We start from the raw sequence: 22020 nt of genomic DNA, 5'->3' as shown, positions 1-22020 counted from the left end.
CACACATAAAAGCTGACTGCCAAAGCTAAATGTTTTGAAATAAAAAGAAGAGAAACCTGCTTGGTTAACTAACTGTGAGATCTTGGCCAAATCAAGGATGCCACTATGGTCTCAGATTTTATTTCCAAAAATGAATAAGAGAATAAGTCTTTAAAGGCCTGTCTAGTCTGGAGCACTGTGTCAACTTGAAGATACTCCCTTCTAAGAGATTTTTCTAATAATTGGCAGAAATCTGACATTTTTGCTGCCTAACAGCAATTGTTAAGAAGAGACGAAGGGGAAATGACATTTTTCTCTGGCCTCTCCTAGTCCATCATGCTACAGACTTCTCCTCTGTAAAGGCAGAGAGACAATGGACAGGTCACATACTATATTCCACATTTACCGAATCTTCCCTCTAGCTCCTGCAAGAGCCCAGGAGTCCATTGTTAGGGAGCTAAACAGGACAATGAATACACTGGTGTTGGAAGGAATAGTTTGTCGATAATTTATACAATATCAACATCCAAACCCGGAGGCCATAATTTAGGATACTGTCAGAGATCATGATTAAAAGCAGTAAAAATATAAGAGTTTATAAGCCTTAGAAAAGCTAACCAAGATTTACAGTGTTGAATAAACTCCAAGATTCTCTTACATTTTAAAACAAACAATTGCAAAAACTCTCCAACACTCAATTCACCCTAAATTTCATTGTGAGTTAAACTTATTCTAAATGATTCAAATCAAATTCTACAGATTTTTAAAATAATTTGATAGTGCTATAATAGCACTAAGTATTCCAAATTAAGCCAAAGGATGTCAGTAAAAGATTCATGGATGAACTCTGGCATTCAGCCATGAGCCCCATCTGCAAGTCACACGTTACATAGTGTTTGCACGTGATTTGGTTTTCCTTAACCCTTGGAGGTACGCACTGGGATTTCCCCAAAGAGCTCCCAGCACTGCAGCCTTATCTACCAGCGCCAGTGGATTAATTGGGAATGGCAAGCAGGGCTCCTGGGAAAAAATGGTTCAGAACAAAACTGCCTAGGGCAATTTATTTCTCATCTCAGAAAGGCTAATTTTCAAGTTATACAGAGGCTCAGCTATACACACAGTCTAAACTGTTCTCTCATCTGAAATCAAGGATCATAGAAAGGCAATTAATATGGGATTGTGTTCTGTAGGGTTAGTAAAAAATCCGTATGTAAGCTATTGTTTTTATTAGGCTATATGATATGAAAACTAGGACTTCTTTCTCAGAGACATTGGTTCCATTCTCCTAGTCAATGGCAGACTTCACTTAGCAAGGTATCATCCATCACAGGTCTGCAGGAACACCATCAGAATGCTTTGCATTATGCTAATTGCCATGGTTACTTATTTAGCATAGGATTCTCTAAACAGGCATAAAATTGCCAATTCAGAGCATGAGGAGGAAGAAGAGGAAGAGGAGGAGGAAAAGACAGTATTTTCTTCCTTCCAATGTAATATATATGTGTGTACTGAAGAAAAACTACTATGATAGCAAATTAACAAGATAGCCAAGATTATGCAAACAGAAATTATTGAAAACTCAGTCAATGGGAATTTTAAAAGCAAAATACTAGGGAAACTGGACATTTCAAAGTCCTTGCTATTAATGTGAGTGAATTCAGAGGGAAAAAACCCTTCAAATATACCTAGCCAAAATTTATTAAGATATGCCTAACACAGTATCTGACATACAGTAGACATTCAATATGCATTTGTCAAATGAATGATAACCTAAACATGTCCAAATGCTTCATATTGAAGATAACCATTTTATTAATAGCAACTGAAACAAACAGAAAACCATTAGCAATCTGATCTCAGGTAAGCAGTCTCAAAGGAGGAAATCAGACCCATATACAAAGAAATCCATTTCTCAAATGGACAGGCCTTTTCATGGGGGAGGGAAGGGCTTCCTGGTTAATACCTAAGATCACGTTTCTTAATATGGAAGGGGAAAATGGCAACTTTTCACAGTATTTTAAATAATCTGGTCTGAATAGTTTCCATAATAGCTTTATAAAAATCAAGGTAGCTATTCACTGAACTGTTAATTTTTTAAAAAATTTTCCCCATTAAAGTCATTCAGAGAAACAGTATAGAGTAATAACAAGTCTGAAGTTTTCAATTTTCTCAAAATAAATTTACAAAATGACATTTGTTTGTTACTCATAATGAATGTACATGTCTGCATATGGTGCTATGAAATGGGGAAATACGCATCTCAACACACTCCAGACAGTTCCACCTCTGACAGACACACCAGCTGAGCCATCCTCAGGATGATTAATAGACTCTCTCAGAATTTGAAAAAGAATGCATATATATGTACTACTGAATCACTTTGCCGTATAGCGGAAATTAACACAACATGGTAAATCAACTAGACATCAATAAAATACATTTCTTAAAAAATAACACTTCTTTCAAGAAAAGCCTTCAAACCTCCCACACAGCATGATACATTGAGGAAAATGGAGAAGACAATCCACTCACCTGGCTGTTTTCCTTTATCCACATAGAGTCCACGGAACTAGACACGTCTTTAATCAAGCATGTCACTGCAAATTCCTCTCCTTCCCTGAGAAGATAGCTGGTTTTGGACACAGACACAACTGGCACAGCTTTGATGGCTAGAATAAAATGAAAAGTGGCCCTCAAACGACTGGTTGCACTGTAACTTAACTTCTTAACTTACCATTTTTCCTAAGCCATGCCCAGCTAACTCTGTGGTCTTTTAAGCAAAATATAAAGTATAGCACTAACCAATCTGTATTACTTGTGTACCTGATGACATCAGGAATTAAACTATGTGTCCCTCAAGTAAATTAATTAATATAGAGTGAAAAAGAGAGAATGTCTACTTTGAGATGGTAATAATCCTGAACAAAGCTAGGTAGAAACCCTAGCATAGTGAAGCTGCCTTTATCTTTACTTCACATGATGGTTTCATAAGGATGTGACCAACAACTAATTACATCCTTTTAACCAAACAGGCAACTTTCCCATGTACTGTAAAATTAATATCTTGATTATTTCTTAAAATAACAGGTTTTAAACAATCAAACTTTCCTTAACTCCAAAGAGAACCCTTTTCAAAAGCCTTAACGATAACTACTCAATAGCTAAATGCCCACTGGTATTGAGTTAGATGTTCTCTGAAATACAAAATTCTAGGTATCCTCCAGCTACCAAAATATTCTACCTCATGTCGAATTCATAACAAGGTCTATTGTCAGCTGGTACTTTCCTTCTCAGATTGTGAACAGTCTAAGAAGGCATTAAAATTAAATATTTAAGGAGGAAGTCAATTCACAGATCAACAGTAAATCAAGGAGTGAATAATCTGTACGCTAATCTTTTCAAACAGTGTAAGGCTTCCCAATAAGTTTTCCTTGAAAGGAACACTGTGCATTTACGAAACTTTGGGATGTCCTGATGTCAGTAGGTTTAATGACTGTCCCCAGGACCATCTAATTGCTCATCCCTGGTAGACCCACCCAACTGGAGGCGGGTCTTGGGCCAGTCATGTAGCATGAGGACTGTGAAATAAAGAATTTACAAGCAGCTGGCATTATTTTGAGGCTGGGAAAACCGATCAGAGCAGCTGCCTGAGTGACCAACATACTAAGATGGACCAGCGAGAAGAGAAGTCTTTTAAATCAATGGATGCTCCGACACCCAGCAGGAAGCAAACAAGGACCCGTACCTGCCCGCACTTTCAGAGTGAATTTCTTCGACAGCATGGACTTGCCCCTCTGATTCGCTGAGCAGTGCAGACAGAGCCGATGGTACTCGCGCTTCACATTTCTGATTGTGATGCCTGCCTTGGGGTCAGCCACAAACGTCAAATCCTTGGGGAGAGGTTTCCCCTCACACCCCGTGAGAGAGTAATTGGTCACCTCGGGGTCTGTCAGGGGACAGCGAACCAGCGTGTCGTTTTCTTCTTTCCCGTACAAGGGAAGGTCAATCAGGAAAAGCTTCTCGGGGTCTATGGCATAACCGACAATCAGTATTTCAAACAGCACATATATAAAATGACAATGAAAACATTTTATAAAGATCTAAGACATTGCCTTTCGGGGACTTCCCTTGTAATCCTGTAGTCAAATGCTTCCACGCAGGGGGCACAGGTTTGATCCCTGGTTAGGGAATTAAGGTTCCGCATGCTGTGTGGCTTGGCCAAAAAATTAAAGAAAAATAAAATGCTCTCTCACAGCAAAAATCCCCAGTAGCCCAAATGGCTGCCGACTTTATTCTTTGCAAATGAAAGTAGAATTTATCTGAACTATACTAATAAGGAAAAGATAACACTTAAACCATATGTCAGGCACTAAGATTGGACCATTACACATTCACCTTTCTCATTTAATCCTCAAAACACCTATCATGGATGCATGCTGATGTATGGCAAAACCAATACAATATTGTAAAGTAAAAAAGAATAAAAAAATAAATAAATAAATAAATTGTAATGTGATGGGTGCTATCATTACCACCATTTTATAGATAAACCGAAGTCTCAAAACTAGCAACTCTTCTTAAGTAATGTGGCCCAGAAATGGCTAGAAAGAACTCAAACTCAGGTCTGACTGATACCACAATCTGAGCTCTATATTCCCAAATATAAATATTATAAATTTTAATTTTTATTTTAAATTTTATTTTTAAATTATGAATATTTAAACATATAAATGTTTTATAATATTTATGAATATTCTAAAACGGATAACACTGCAAAGAACATAGGCCAAGAATAGGCAGCCTGATGACATCTAGCAGTGTGGGGAAAAGTGTTCTCCACTAACCCAAGTGACCTTCTTTCCAGAGTTCACAGTCTCCAGGATCCTCCAGCTTCTGTAAAGAGTCTAGAAAACTATCAGGGGACCACACAGTACAAATAACACGTGGTCCGTGCTCTATTCATATTCCTTGAAAGATACGTATAAATAGAATTTCTGGAAATCAAATAAATTGATATGCACAAGGGAAGCTTATGAGGTTCAGAAATGCTGTGGCAAATACATGATTGTCCAAACCAGGACACTTGGACGTGAAAGAGGTACATTAGCAATTATGCTGGGATGCCTGGCATGGACTGGGAAAGCCTTAGGCCGACTGGGACCTCTATACACACCTCATTCTGTACACACAATATGCTGCCACCTCTATACTGTGTAACGATCATACAGACACATGGTTGAGCCAACAGATTACACTTAAAAAGTTTTTTCATCTTTTGGCTACACTGTGCAGCATGCAGGATCTTAGTTCTCCAACCTGGGATCGAACCCGTGCCCCCTACAGTGGAAGTGTGGAATATTAACCACTGGACCACCAGGGAAGTCCCTAAAATGTTTTTTAAAACGTCCTTTGCACATGCAAATTGAGTGCTCCATAAAAATCAATGAAATAATTGAAATCCACTTATCATATAATTTTGACCAATTTTCAAAGAGTTTTCTTAAACGAATTATGCACCTCCCAGCCTAACTAATTTATTCCGCAAATAAATTATCTCATAATGGCTGAAATATGGTTCGAGGCTATCGTTGGTTAGTTTCCCACTTATTCTTTCTCAGTCACTTGAGCTATAGGTCCCACAACAATGCCCCAATTTCCTTCCCTGCCATAAGACAAACTATACAGGCATCTAAACATCTTAAACCGGTAATAATTAAACATAGTTCCAAGTTATTGAGGATGACTTCCCCTATAAAGAAAACCTGAGTGCTCTGTGAAACTGATTTGGCTAATGCAGCAGTTTCCCTATTTATTCAGACGTCTACCCATCCTATTAATAAGCAGAATGACACTTCATTACCACCTGGAAATTACAGAGTACGTTCTTGAATGTCAAAGAACAGAACACGGGTGGCTCAACAATTATGGAAACATACCCAGAGGGTAGCTGGGGCTTGTGAACGTGTATTTCTTTTCAGCTAGCCACCCAGGAAAGAGTAAAAGATAAAGTAAGGAGAGGCAGTTTCAGTTTCATGGCAACCTTCCTCACAGCAAACAGGAGAGTCAATTTTACTAACCTTCCATAGAGCTAGAATGTGCATTAATTCTGTCTCCCTGAAAACAATTATATAAGGAAGACAGAGCAGGTGATCTTATCCAAGTGTTGCTGTGAGGAACTGTGACTCCAGAGGTTGCTCAGATCTACAATCTAGGACAAATTTATTGGACCTTCTTCCACAATATCATAGATGAGGCTGCAATGACAACCTCAGTCCAGGCACAAACCCAGGACGAGAACTGAAACTATTTCTCCTCCTATAACCTTGGTATGTCACTTAAGCTTTAAGTATTCTAGTTTTCACACCAACAAAAAGACCCCTCCCCTATCCCTTCCCCTGGCCCCGCCAGGAAACCTTCTTCTGACAAGCTTATTAAAAGCACAAACACAGATGAATCACTGCATTCATCACAGGAAATGAGGAACAGAAATCCAACCATCACATTTTCCTTTTATTTCTCAGAGGTCACAATTTTTTAAATGAATGAACTGACTACTATTAAGAACTCAGGAAGGACACAGGGTGCTTAACCAACTGAATTGTTTCTGGAATTTACTCTCTAAATGTGGGTCAATTCATTTGAAGCTTTGGTCTGTTTGGGGCCCTTAGAGGCCTTTAGTTCCCTGAAGTGTTTTTACTAAGTGGGAATATCTGGGATCTCAAGGCATTAAAATGCTGTCTTCCCAAAGGGCCTAATTTATTCTCAGGGTTTCCTGACACCACCAGGACAAACGGGCTAAACCATATTGTGACCTCATTAGGAGCATCACAGCCTTGCACGACCTTCAGCTGGAGTCCTACCCGAAGCCACTATGTATCAGAAGATGTGGGAAAACTAACCAAGAAAACTGTGTTTTATGCTTTCTAGACCCAGCCAGTAATTTATCCATGACTCAGCTATCTTGTCCTAATTAAGGACAGGATATAAAGTTCTCTAAGCATAGCATCAAAGAAAGCTGAGCATTTACCTCTAACAAACACATAAATGGAACTGCTCAAGCCGCCTTTATTGGTGCACGTGTAATTGCCTGTATTTGTGGCCTCTGCTTTCTCGGTGATCCATTCCGGGTTTGTTTTCTCACTCAGTTGACCCAGGATCTCAAAAGTCCACTTGACAAATCCTGGATCAGTGCATAACAGCCTAATCTCATCGCCAACGCTGACAATTAACTCTGATTTTGCTGGGTGGATAGATGGTAGAGACAGTTCCCCTGGACTCACAGATGGCTGAGAAGAGCCTGCCAAGAAAAACGAAAACCGTGTTGAACATGATCTTTTTCTTGGGCGAAATAAAGCATTTTTTCCAATATTGATTTCCATCTTCTGTGTACTCGACAATAAAAATAGGACAAAGCTGCCCAGCTATTTATGGTGAGAGTTCTGTTTAAAGTTTCTAAAGTTCATCTAGAAAATCAAGTTATTTTCGGCAACTCTCAATTAATCCTGAGGGTCACCCTTGGTATGCAAGCCAAGACTTGCTGGATGCCATGGCATTCTCTGGGTTAAACATACAACAGGGTGAAGTTTCCACTCTGAATATGGGCCACTGCAATGACACTGACATGCTGACACCCAGTCTAGAAACAACAAAAACAAAACCTCACACGATTAAACAACACAACAAAAAAACTACCGGCCCATCACTCTTTAGGCAAAATATACATGATCATGATAGCCTGGCTTTTCTTACAGCTTTGTGAATTCAGTTATTTCTATGCAATTGTCTTTATTCGGTGATGGTCATTTTAAAAAAAAGATCTTTGTGTTTCAAATGATAAGGCAGAAAATGAAAATCTTATTTTAATCATCAGATCATCAGATTTCATAGCAGATGTTGGGTTGCAGCCTGATCAACCTAATGCCTACAGAGATTTGCTACATAGCAAACTAAAGATACAAAAACTAAAAGAAGTGCCTAAATAGCTCAGTTGGGAGAGTGTCAGACTAAAGACACAAAACTAGAGACTCTGAATATGAAACTGGAACCTTAGAAAAGCACAGAAGCCAATCCATTCATTCATTTGTGCATACAAGTATATACATGCATCCGTTGCATGAAGGTTAAGTATCTGTTCATTACTTATGAGCTGCAAAAGCACTGTGTCAGATGCTGGGAGAAAATCCACGTAGACGGGACACACAGTCCTTACAGTCCAGAGCTTAAAGTACACAGTGTTCAATGTCAGAATAATGCAACATAGGTACAAGACTTAGCTTCAGGCGACAGAGAAAGAAGTGGGCTGGATTTCCACAATATCAGAAGAGGAGAAAGAGCAGACAGACAGATACCACAGACAGACACCAGAGACACTGGTGCACAGTGAGATACCTGAGGTCAACTAGACTCAAGATCAGTGAAAAGTTCTGGCCCTCAGGTCAGCAGAAGCCACAGAACTCACAGTTAAGGATTTAAGACAAAAGAGGCTGCCAGAGAAAGCGCACACTGGTGGTGACGGTGCCATGAAGAACACAAAAGGCTGACTCACGTACGATCTGGGTGAGGGGGGCGAGGGCACCAGGATAACAGAGCTCCCTGGGGGGCTTTCAGTCTCTTCTGCAGGATCATGGGGGGAATGGTTCGTGTGCCTTGGATTTGTGCCCCCCTCCACACATATAAGGTCAGAGACAAGAACTGATGTGGGTTTTCAAGGAGCAGCAAAAGCCGTCCAAGCCAGTGGAGGAAGCGGTGGGTGGGAGGCAGGGGCGATCAGAGGAAGCCACAGCAGGAGCCTCTGCACACGTTCAGGGCAGAGATGGAGATAAGGTGAGAAAGGGCCAGAGATGGGAGAAGCAGGACACCTGTCCCAGGTGCTGCATCTGGCAGTAGGTGGACTTCTCCCCACCAATTCAGATGGTGAGAAAGGGACAGGGGGGAGAAGCAGGACACCTGCTCCCAGGTGCTGCATCTGGCAAGCAGGTGGACTTCTCACCTGATGATGTGAAATTTCAGATCGTGGGGAAAGAGCAGTACCTGTGAAGTTATAAGACAGGATCAAATAATCCGAGGAAACGGTTTTGTAGAAAAAAGAGGAACACAATGAGTACTGGTCGCAGAGTTCTTCCAGCTAAGAGTGGGTAGGAAAGAGTCAAGACAGATTTTTTTTAAATGGGACCATCAGAAAGGAAGGGGAGAAGCTAAAAAAGACAAGGGAGGCAACACATCAAAAGGTTTCCAAGAGAAGGTGGGTGGGTCCCAGGGCAGATGCTGAGCATGATCAAAGGGAACAGAACAGAGGTCCCTAGATCTGGTTAGGAAGACACCACAGGAAATCCAATTTCAGTTGAGTGGGAATTTCTGCTGGCTTCAAGGTTAAGCCTGCAAGTGTAGACCTCTTCCTGGAGAATTATGGCAGGAGAAAGCACAGAAATAGATCTACAGTTAAAACTTTAGTAGTAGTTAAAAGGTTACAAGTTTATAAAAAAAATAGGAGGCATGCTGACATCTGAAGATAGCAGGAACAGAATCCATGGAGAGGGATGGCCCAAAAGTACTCTACAGAAGGGCTGAAGTTGCCCCCTGAAGGTGTGTATAAATCACCAGTCTCAAGTTTAGTTATCCAGACAAATATTTCATCTGGGTGCCTTCCAACCATGCCATCAATTATAGCCCCATGATGTCACGCAAAGTACACCCCAGATCAGAAGATGCTGGGCAGCCTTGAGTCACAGAAGACTCAACAATAAGGTGAATTAGTCATCACATGTTACCGAGCACCAACAGAAAGAGAAGTGCTATGGCCCAGACTGTGTGCCCCCAGACTGAAGCTCTAAATGATGGAACCAGACTATGGAAATGAAGTGGTTGGGGTGATTTTTAGTCATACAGACTGTTAAATAATGAAAATGGGCACAGTGGTAAGTGAAGATGCTGGTTTTTCAAGTATTTATCTCCTTTAAAAACGAAGTACTTTCAATTTAATCCAAAAATTCTTAAGAATTTATATTGCAAATGTATTTCAATCTGGGCTTCCATGGTGGCTCAGTGGTAAAGAACACAGCTGCCGACGCAGGAGACGCGAGTTCAGTCCTTGGGTTGGGAAGATGTCCTCGAGAAGGAAATGACCACCAGGTTCCTCTGTCCATGGGATTTCCCAGGCAAGAATACTAGAGTGTGCTGCAGTATTTCTTTCTTCAGGTAGTTATTATAGTGAAAGCAGTAAGGCATCCTTGGTAAGAACTTGACTCTTTTTTTTTTTTTTTTTTGAGGTTTCTTTTTTTTTAATTGAAGTACAGTTGATTTACAATTATGTGTTAATTTCTACTATAAACAAAGTGATTTGGTTACTCATATATATATTCTTTTTCTTACACTTTTCCATTGTGGTTTATCACAGAATACTGAATATATGTGCTATACAGTAGGACCTTGTTGTTTATCCATCCGACTTACTTCCCTCAGTACAATCTCATCTAGAGATAAGACTGTCCAGATCTGCATCTGCCAGGATGCAAGTGTGTGATCCTTAAGAAAGTTACCAAGCATCTCTACCTTGGTTTCCTCATCTGCAAAGTGGGGACAGTAACAGCACCTAATTCATAAAGCTTTTATGGAAAGCACTCAGAACTGTCCTCAGGCATGCAGAAAACACATAATACATACAAGACACGATTACTCTAAAAATAGTCTCATCTTCCCTCCAATCAGTCCTGACATTTCCTATGGAAGTAACTGGGCCCATCATTTCCCAGATTTCTGCCTGACTTCTCCCTCCTTGGCAATAAATCATACCAGTCATTCCCCAGAGTCTGTCACACATCCCCGTATGCCTCTCCACTCCTGCTGCCCTGATCCCAGAAGTCATTTACTATGTCCAGAATGAACAGCCATTCCTGAAAGATCCCCATGCCTCCAGCCTCCACTCACCCCACCCCCAAATCATCCTGCCTCATAACCCTGATATCCATCAGCCTAAAACACTTTTTCAACAGCCCCAATCCCAGCCTCAAAAACCCTAACAGAGGCAAGCAGCAGCTAACACTGACATCATGCACAGCTTACAAAGCACTCTCATGGTGTCAATTTCTAGCTGTTTCCTCTGGACCCAACCTGCCTCTCCAATCCTTTTAGCCTAAGGATCCCGCGAATGCTCTTCATTCCATGCTACGCCCACCTCTCTGCCCATGCACCCAGGATATAACTACTGCATCAATTTGCCTCCTTATCAGGAAGAAAGCCCAATCTTCATAGATATTGTTTGCTCTCTAACTATTTCAGGTCACAACCACCTGTTCCCACTAAACTCTCCAAAATCTTCAGCTCCATCACCCATTTGGCTTCTGATGTACAATCGTGGTCTATATCTAGATCTTACCTCTGCCTACTCTGGGGTATTAGGGCCCTCAGAACAAGGATCATAAATCATACTCCCTCCCCACCTGAGCACAGTTACACAAAAATTCCCTTCAATCACTGACCATATAAAAGATTGGTGGAAGGACAGATTCCAAAACACCTAGCCCCAGTAACAGATGTCAACAGTCTACTGACCTATTCTCCAAAGGAGGACAATGTCTATTCTGCTGCTCTACTAAGAAAAAGCAATGGCTTGATTCATCCATTAAAATTACTATAGATACCACCAAAAGAAAAGCTTCCAAATTTGAGATCACTAGCTTACACTTTCAGAGAAGGCAATGGCACCCCACTCCAGTACCCTTGCCTGGAAAATCCCATGGATGGAGGAGCCTAGTAGGCTGCAGTCCATGGGGTTGCAACGAGTCAAACAGGACTGAGCGACTTCACTTTCACGCATTGGAGAAGGAAATGGCAACCCATTCCAATGTTCTTGCCTGGAGAATCCCAGGGACGGGGGAGCCTGGTGGGCTGCAGTCTATGGGGTCACACAGAGTCGGACACGACTGAAGCGACTTAGCAGCAGCAGCTTACACTTTTAGAGTTTAAAAAAATAAATTTTTAAAATAGTCACCACCAGAGGCATTCAGGGTTTTCTTTTCAAAATAAAGTATAAGTTCAACCCTCAAACTTGAGCATATACTAGAGCGTGGCTGTGGATATTATTTATTCTCTTTTCTCCAAACTATCTTGAGTGCTGTTATAATGTTCTCTCTCTCACACACACACAAGATTAGAGGTTCGTGTTAAATATATATATATACACACACACACACACACATCCACACATATACACATACAAACACACAGACATACACACACACACACACACACCTTTATATTTAAAAGTCAATATCAACAAATTAGTCCAACTGAGCTTTGAAACTGCTCTGGAATCATACATTTTGAAATGTATCTGTATATAGCAAGTTCTCAACAAATATTTGCTGAATGAGGTTTTATCTATGTCAGGACCCTTTGCATTTGAAATGTACTTCCCTAATGATGTTTCACTGACTCAATGGACTTGAGTCTGAATGAACTCCGGGAGTTGGTGATGGACAGGGAGGCCTGGCATGCTGCGATTCATGAGGTCGCAAAGAGTCGGACACGACTGAGCGACTGAACTGAACTGAACTGAATGATGTTTGACTAATAAAAACACTGAGTTATTTTCTGTTTCCTGAATATGTTAATTAATGAGTCCCCCAAATATGACAGATGGCAAAACCCACCATTCTGAGGACCAACTAGTCTAGTGAATGATGGCTGGGGGCTAGGAACTCCAGGATCTATTCAGAAAATACACATTCCAGGTATCCTGCTAAGTGCTGGACCTAGGAGACAGTCCCTGCTCTCAAAAAGCATACATAAGAGAGGAAAAGGGCACTTATGAACAGTCAACAATGCAAGATTTTAACAGTCGTTCAAAACAAATACCAACATACCCTCTATAACCTCTGACCAGTATAAAATTCAACCACACCCAAAAGAATTGAAAGCAGGAATGCAAATATCTGTACACCAACATTCATAGCTGCAGTATTTACAATAGCTAAAAGGTGGAAATAATTCAATTGTCCATCAACAGATGAACGGGCAAACATAATGAGGTGTATACACAAAACAGGAGTATTATTCAGCCATAAAAAGGAATGAAATTCTGACATGCTGCAACATGAACTTTGAAAACATTATGCTAAGTGAAATGAGCCAGACACAAAAGGTTAAATATTGTATGATTCCTCATATATGAGGTACTAATAATAGGCAAATTCATAGAGACAGAAAATAGAAGAGAGGCTGCCAAGAGCTAAAGAGAAGAAGGATTGGAGAGTTATTCTTTTAATGGCTACAGAGTTTCTGTTTGGGATGATTTTCTTTAGGACACGGTGACGGTGGCACGTCATGGTAAACACACTTTAATAGCACTGAATTAGACACTCCTATGGAGAAGGCAACGGCAGCCCACTCCAGTGTTCTTGCCTGGAGAATCCCAGGGACGGGCGAGCCTGGTGGGCTGCCGTCTATGGGGTCGCACAGAGTCGGACACGACTGAAGTGACTTAGCAGACACTCCTAAATGGTACTTTTTATATTTTGTATATTTTGCCACAATTTTTTAGAAACTTAAAATCAGTAATTCTTAGATTTAAAATCAATAATAATTAAAATTGATCTAATTTAAAATCAAGGCCCAGGTGAAGCTTCAAACTTTCTCATCCTCCTTGGCTCTTTCTTATCTGACCACTTGGACCTTCAGTAGCAGCCTCTGTGAGCCCCCAAATGTATCTTAAATCCACATCACTAAAAATTAATCACTGTTAATATTTTTATTCATTCCACACAGTTGTGCTTAAGGGCATGAACACCACCTTTTCTTCCTAGCTTTCTACTACCTTATAAAGTAGGCATTCATAGCAGAAGCTCTTTAACTCTCTGGGCTGAATAACCCAGAGTTTTAAATCACACTGACTACTGCCCAAGAGACTTGAATGCTCAAGGCTACCAGATTCTTCTTCCATCCATCTTTCCTTCCCTCCTCACACTATCTGAGTCCTTTGGTTTTACTTTCAAACCTGTTTATAGAATTTGGACTTGACAGTATGTTATATATAAATTGTGTGTGTGCTAAGTCGTTCAGTAGTATCCGACTCTGTGTGACCCTATGGACTGTAACCCGCCAGGTCCCTCTGTCCAATACTAGAGTGGGTAGCCATGCCCTCCTCCAGGGAATTTTCCCAACCCAGGGATCGAACCCACGTCTCTTATATCTACGCACATGTTATGAAAGTTGATGAAATATAAGTATGTGTTGGGGGGACAGCTGTTGATTCTCTGATAACTAAGCAATACTCTACAAGGGTGGCTCAACTGAAAAAAAAAAAAAACCCACAAGTACTTCAAGTTAAATGTGGGTGAAACACTAGAAGAGTGAGAGAGGGCCTCCAATTTGCAAACACGGGGGGATTCTGCATTCCAAGCTAAAATTAAAAATTGCAGACTTTGTTTTGTGGGTATGGAGGACAGCAGCTCAGAACGGTCTGAGAATGCCCATCAGTCAACCCAAACTCAGGAAAGGTTCTGCTTCTCCATCAAAAAGAACAAAGCTATCAAACTTTCTTTTCTTAAGCAAAATAAGCCCATTCAAGGTAGGCCTGTTATTTTCTGTAAACTTTGGATTAAAAGACTCTTCGAGAGTCCACACTGGGCTTCTACAGAAGGCTCTTAATGACCTGCGTAAGTAGGGGTGACTTGCTTGAGCACAGGAGGCTCCCCAAGCATCTACAGTACTGGTTGGACCATGTCAACTGTTTATTCAAACAAGTCTCGCTTGTCCTCCTTCACAAATAACTAAAATATCCTTCACAAATATCTAAAGCTGCAAAAACCAGATTTACAGCTGAAGTTCAAAGTAAGGAAGTCATTACAAAACCTTCTCCTCTTTGGACACAAGTATAAGGACCCAGGCAAAATAATGGCATTGAAGAAGATCCGCGTAGAGAGGCTATTCTAGTTTTGGGGAAGTAAAGCTATGACAAAGGCAAAGTGCAAAGCTCTACTGCAGTTCAGCTACTCTTTGGTTCACATACTATTCAACCACAATTCGTAATAAAAGAGCTAATGATTTGTATATCCTACTGTTTCTGACATACTTTTATATTCCCACAGGAGTAACATGGATAAAAATCAAGATGGAAGGATTGTAGTAATTGCCCACAACACCCGTGAGGCTTTAAAAACAAGTGGATCATACTGGAAATAGAATAGAGCTGGGGGAGGGAGGTATGAGCTCAGTGAAAACCATACAAGTCATAAAAAAATGCTCTTGCCCAGTGGCAGGGAGAGTGTGAATCCACTCTGGATCCCCACGCAAACTGAAGAAAGCCCTGCCATGGAGGACCCCAGCATGGTCCCCATCCCACAATGGTGAAGCCATGCCACCAGAACCATTAAGAAGTCACTGTTATCAACATGGATCTATTGCATGATTATCACCATGGTGTGAACTAGATGCTGGTAGGGAACTCAGTTTTGTAAAGGAGACAAATCCAATGCAAATGAAGCAAAAATACTGAAAGATGACAAACAGGTCCCAAGACTCAAAGGAGGCAGCTGTCATTCTGCCTAAAAGGAACATGAAAAGCTCCACGGGGAGGCACTGTGACAGCTGAGCCAGGAAGACTGTGTCTTTGTATGTGTCTGTATGTGTGTTTGAGGAAAAGTTCATCCTATGAGGACCCCACCCCACCCACTAAACAGTGAGCTCTCAGAATCCAAAGCAAGGTTTGCACCCATCTCTCGCCTCAAAGCCTCACGGGGTACCAGGAATACAGAAAGTGCTCAGTAAGTGCACAGTGAAGGAATGACTACATACAGGAAGTGCAGAGGTGCAGGCTGGGGAAGATAATTTAGGACGTCACCTTACACAGCAGTGCTTTTCTCATCTAGAAGATTGCGTAACAGTCTTCTTGAAGGTCAGTTTCACTCAGTGACAAGTAACTGCCAACGTTTGTTTTATATTACAATACATACCGTAAAACAGAAAAAAAATCATATGCATCTTTTCAGGGGTGGGGGAAACATGAGCTTTCAAAGAAACTGAACTACATCCCAACTACACACTTCCAAACACATCACCCAAATCCTGAGGATCTCCAACCTTGAAGAGCACCTCCACAGGTCAATCTGAGAACAGTCCTAAATGGATCATGTGAATTCGAATTTACAATTGTTCTGTTTCTGATGGATTTGGGGGGATAGGAGAAAAGTTCAGTTATCTTTAATTTTGTAACATAGAGATTTAAAGGACTCAACCGAGTAGAACTCACTGCCTAAATCTACTTGGTTTTGGACTTGAGATGAATTAAAAAGTAACTGACACAACTTCCTTACTGTCCTTTAAGTCTCTCACTGTAATATTCCCATGTTTGGGGACTGAAAAAACATTTCCTTGGTACAATGGAAATTTATACTTAGCTTTTGAAAATAAAAGAAATTTTCTCTTTGCATGCTAGGTCTTGGTACCACTTTAGGTCCAGGATATTTAGGGATTACACAAAATCTGTTTCCATGTTTGAGACAGTTTATGGTTTCAAGTAATAGCAATAGACCATTGTAAAATGATCAGCTGTTTGAAAGTCAGTTTAAAAATCACAAAATAACAAAGGTTTCCTGCAGCACAGCTTTTTTTTTTTAAGCAACTCAAGTGTCTTTCAATGTCGGTCTAAAGATTATGAATTAATTAAAATAAAGAAACCAAAGGACAGAGAAAGAAAAGCTGGAGTGTTAGTCATTAATCGCACAGAGAAAGGGCTCAGAAACAAAGCCAGCGCCTGAAATGTGTGTTCACGGATGCAATGGTAATTGAGCGTCTACTATTTCGCCTGGGTGGGGCCAAGGACCAGGAATACAGAGCAGGGGATGGCAGCCCAGTGGGGAAGCTGGACTCACACAGATAATGACAGTACAATCAAGCAAGCATAGGCAAAAAGGGCGATGGGGGGGATGGTGAGAAGAGGGGTCAGAAAGGATTCCTAGAGCTCTGATTAAAGAATGTGTGTGACCTGGCCAGGCTGCATGCAGACAGAGAAGGTCTACCAGGTCAGGGACCACAAGAGCTAATGTCACAGAACCAGTAAGGTGCATGCTTAGAAGTCACGTGTTACTCAGAATGCCTGCAGCATCAGGGTGTGTAAGGCCAGAGACCCAGTAGGGTCTCTGTTCATGTTAAGGAAGTGAGCCTGCCCTGATGGGGAGCTACTGGTGCATGTTTTGGGGGGACCCCTCTGGGAGCAGGGGAGGACAGTACTGACAGAAGAGGACTAGAGACAAGACAGCCAGGAGACTAGATCCAGACAGGAGCTAATGAGAGCATAAGCCAGGTGTGGGGATGGACAAGAGAGATGGGCTTACTGGGTGAACATGGGGCCTTGCGATGGGCTGGATCGGAGCAGTGAGGAAGTAAGAGGAAGGAGAGAAGACACCCCAGTTTGGGGCTTACACCTATGAGAAGAGAGGGTGCCAAAAGACTAGAAGGGGATAAAACTGATTTAGAGATATGTGGACCAGCAGGCGGTCGCTAAAAGGTCCCGCAAACCGAGAGGGGGTGGTGGGGGAGATCAGGGCCACAGACATACTCGTCAGCACCCAGTGGGTGGTCAGAGGGTGGTATGAGGGGTGTCCATGAAATCATCCACGAAGGTAGTGGAGACTACAAAGAACAGAGGGGCCAAGAAAAAAGTGACAAGGCCCAAGGTGGCTGGAGTAGGGTAGAGATGGCAAAGACTTGATTGGTAAGAAAGGAGGAAACTCCAAGCTAGATGGTGAGGAGAGACTCCTAGAAGGATGCTCGATTCTCATGGCAGCAGGTGAGGGGAGCAGAAATGGTCAGAGAACCAGTCTCAAAGTCTTCAGCACAGAATTTATCACTGACAGTAGGGAGGAGGGATGAGTCATAGAACTTACATCACTCATTCGCACCCCTGACTGCACACCAGCACCCCAACCTCCCAGCCCTACATCACGCCAATTCCAGCAGAATCTCTGATGGTACTGCAGTCATAGGATATGGGAGAAGAGGAGCCCTGACTGCATGGCAAGGGAAGGAGGGGCAGGCGGGGAGGGATGAGTGGGGGAGATGAGGGGGGAGGACTCCTGAAGTCAGTGAGTAGAGGAGGCCCATGTGAAAAGGTGGGAGGATGAATATCCACAGGAGCAGGCAGCCAGGGTGAACAGCAAAGGAAGAGGGAACGGGAAGAAGAGATAAAGAGGAGAGATAGCAGAGAAGGTCCGTAGGCAGACCTGATGGAAGCACCAAGGGAGCCACTGCCTGACCTCAAGCGCTGATGAATGTGGCCAGAGGTGCATGAGGCAGAGTAAAAACACTATTATTTTTAAGCCCCTCTTTCTTTGGACCTGTTCTTTTCAGAAAAATATCGGTGCACAAAGGAGCCATGGGACCACACGTGGGTCCCACATTCTGATGGACATCTGAGCAAGAGTGATTCATTCATGCTAGGAAGGGATGTCCCGTTGCGAACGGGGGTGCCCTTCTCCAGGAGGCAGGACTGAGCGACACTACCCCCACCACTCCCTTCACTGGCTCACCCTTCTGCAGGCTTTCAGCCTGGGTGGATTCACCTGTGGTTTGGGCTCTTCCTGCCTCTGCTCCCGAGAGTGGTTTCCTCCTGGGGCCAGAGTCAGCCCCTCTATTTTCTGCCTTAACCACATGGACTAACCCAGAACTAATAAATCACCTGTGCTGCTCACACCTTTCCTGCAGTACTGGCATTTTCTGCTTTTCTGGCTGTTATTATGATCCTGTGCCAAATCATGCAGGCCTGGTGCTCTGCTATAAAGCATGTCCCCACTCAGATCCACCAACAGTCCCCAACTGGGAGCCTCCCTGTGCTTGAACCCCCAACTCCTTCATTCCATCAGTTCTCCACTCACAAGTGTGCCATCTGGTGGCAAGAGAAGACATCCTTGGGCTGTTTTTGATGTTTGAAAAGCACAGCCAAGATCAAGGAGATGTTAGATGTTCTGCACACCTGTAAGGAAATATACTAAGAGGACTCAGCATCAAGGATTCGAGCTTCCAATAAATGCCTTTTAAAGATACAACACCTGTCAAAGCTTTTCTCCAGTTGGAGGCGACAAGCAAAGTTATTAATTGGCTGGTGTCTGCTAAGATATTTAATATCTGTACGTTTTAGATGAAATGTGTAATTGCATATTTTTCCTCTGAAGCAGTTAGTGAAGGATGTGAAGAAAAAATGTAATGGTGGGGACATAGAGAAACTCTAGATTCTAAAACTTGAGCAAGTCCACAGGCCTGTTTCCTCTTCTGAAAAACTAAAAAGAGGGCATCGAAAGCCATCCAAAGCTCTAGGATCTGTACCTAATCAAATACTTAGGCCTTAAAAGAGTCATGATAAAAAAAAAGTAAAAAAAAAAATTCAGTAGCTAGACATAAAAAGTACTCAACTATTTGTGGCAATAATGAACAGCAGTGATTCTCTTATTATATAAGTAATATAATTAATTGCCTGCTTTGTTTGAACACAGAATTAGAATAAGGGCCTAAACATGGAATTCAGTCCCTAGCTCTTACATCTTACAAAGTGAACAGTAAGCATGTGTCATTCATTGGACAACGAAAGGAGGGTCCTTCTCATCTCGTTATCCTGCAAAATCTCTTCTAGATACACACACATCCTCCACAGCAAAGGCTTTCACAAGGCTACTTAATATATTTCCTACTCACTTATCCTAAGAAAAATACAACCTGATGTTTGAGGAAGCAGAACTTTCCCTTTTGATCTTAGACAAAGATCTGCAAGGCCATTATGAAGTGTGTCTTTGGGGAGTCAGATAAGGTCTGGACTTGACAAGCATGATGTATCAGGATCCACCCATGCAGCAGAAAAGAGGAACTTCCTCATTTCCAGTAGATTTTCCCCAATAGCCTAGTGCAGCTCTTGTTGTAAATATGTAGATTTCCGTGTTTTGAGTTCTGGAAAGCACTTCCAGAAAGAAGCACCAGATAAGAAACAGAAGGACTCAAATCAATAAACACCAGAACAAGACCCTTACCATCCGTGAAGTCTGGGGTTGGGGGTGGAGGTGGGGGAGCTCTTGATTTCTTTCAATGTTAACTTCCTTGACTTAAAGAACAAATACTAAATATCTTAGCAGACACAATTAATAACTTTGCTCATCACCTCCAACCTGAGAAAAGCTTTGACAGATGTCGCTTCTTTTAATGGCAAAATGAAAAGGAACAGGGCAAGAAGGGCATGGAAGGTCGGCCATGCTAGTCAAAGGCTGGCTTCACCCCAGACCTACCAAGGGCCAAGGAAAACTAACATGCATGCATCTCACTTCTCAACAGAGTCCCCTGGCTGCACGCTTCACAGAGGGCAGAATAGCCAGACCCTTAAAGGGACCTGTAGATGGACCTGTCAGACAGAAACTGACTTCATGTCAGCACTGTCCTGGACACGTGTGGTTGAGAGTGAGTGTGGGCGTAGAGTTCTAATCTAATCACCACGCCTGTCCGCCAGCCAGGAAGCTGACAATTCCTCAAAATGCCAATTCCCAGGCTCAAATGGGGAAATGAGCTGGAGTTAAAAGCAAATGAACGCTTATACAAAATAAAAATGTGACACTTAGAAGTTCTAGTTTTAATTCTACAATGACATCAAACTGTTACCAATAAACAAAGGACTGTAATATATCATGTAATATATGCCAATGGGGGTATTTAGAACATTTTTTGTTGGCAAAATATATGGAACATAAAATCTATCACTTTAACCATTTTTAATTAAACAATGGAATGGCAGTAAATATATTTACAATGTCATGTGACCACCACCACTACCCATTTCCAGAGCTTCTCCATCATTCCAAAGTCAAAGTCTGCACCCATTCAGGAATAACTCTCCATTATACCATCACTCCCACACCGCAGCCCCTGGTGACCACTGTTTTACTTGCTGTCTCAAAAATCTGACTGCCCTAGGGATCACACGTAAGTGGCCCCATACAATACTTGTCCTTCTGCGTCTCACTTAAGTCAGCATAAAGTCTCCAAGGCTCACCTACATTGTTAGTGTGCGTCAGAATTTCTTTTTTAAGGCTGAATAGTATTTCACTGTGCGTATTACATTACATTTTAGTTTCTCCATTTATCCTGACATTTGGGTTGTTTTCCTGAGGCGCTTTTTAAACTCCGTCTTCAAATGTGATCTATATTTTTGAAAGAGCTCTCTCTGCTTTTCTAGCTTGGAAAAATGCTTGGAATAATATGTGGCTTAAATAGATGTTTAAGCTGTCACCATAATGGGTAAATCAATGTATTTAATTAGTGATTATACTCTGAATTCTGTTTTTAATAGACCTGTCAGACAAGGGAAATTGCACCTTCCCCTCTATCCCAAACACTAGGAGGACAGAACTTTTTCCTTTTGTTTCCACTTTCAAAATGTCGTTTTATAGCTGGTTTAAAACAGAGGAAATAAAAACAAAATTATTGATTTAAAAAAAAGGAATTTTATCTGAAGCACTTGCCAGAGAAAAGGTAACCAGCATTGGTTGTGTCCAGTTCTTTGCGACTCCATGGACTATAGAGTCCACGGAGTTCTCCAGGCCAGAATACTGGAGTGGACAGCTGTTCCCTTCTCCAGGGGATCTTCCCAACCCAGGGATCGAACCCAAGTCTCCCGCACTTCTGGCAGATTCTTTACTAGCTGAGCCATAAGGGAAGCCCCAACTCTCTTGAAAACAGAAGTCAAAAGGAAGGGGTCAAATAGTTTATCTGCAGCCCTGAACAAGGTAGAACGAAACCCCATTCTCCCCCTTTTTCACAAAGTAAGTAGAAACATATGAGGAACCCCTTTTTATTTGCCTGTACTAGGTGCCATGGCAGAGAAGGCAATGGCACTCCACTCCAGTACTTTTGCCTAGAAAATCCCATGGACGGAGCAGCCTGGTAGGCTGCAGTCCATGGGGTCGTTGAGGGTTGGACACGACTTCACTTTCACTTTCACTTTTCACTTTCATGCATTGGAGAAGGAAATGGCAACCCACTCCAGTGTTCTTGCCTGGAGGATCCCAGGGACAG

General features: G+C 41.9%; 1 protein-coding gene across 2 annotated transcripts in view; it reads right to left on the bottom strand.

The window, feature by feature from the left end:
- KIT (KIT proto-oncogene, receptor tyrosine kinase) overlaps positions 1-22020 on the bottom strand; it is an 86048-nt gene that overhangs the window by 41637 nt on the left and 22391 nt on the right. For both annotated transcript variants that reach the window (XM_055588589.1, XM_055588590.1), the window contains exons 2-4: positions 7007-7276; positions 3725-4006; positions 2512-2648 (exon numbers count right to left, since the gene is read on the bottom strand). In XM_055588589.1, coding sequence (XP_055444564.1) covers positions 2512-2648; positions 3725-4006; positions 7007-7276 — 689 coding nt within the window. The remainder of the gene's footprint in view (positions 1-2511; positions 2649-3724; positions 4007-7006; positions 7277-22020) is intronic.

This window comes from Bubalus kerabau, chromosome 7 (assembly GCF_029407905.1).
Source record: "Bubalus kerabau isolate K-KA32 ecotype Philippines breed swamp buffalo chromosome 7, PCC_UOA_SB_1v2, whole genome shotgun sequence".
In the NCBI taxonomy this organism is placed as follows: Eukaryota; Metazoa; Chordata; class Mammalia; order Artiodactyla; family Bovidae; genus Bubalus; species Bubalus kerabau.
Note: the sequence above shows the minus strand (reverse complement) of the source record. Positions and strands in the feature narration are given on the sequence as shown.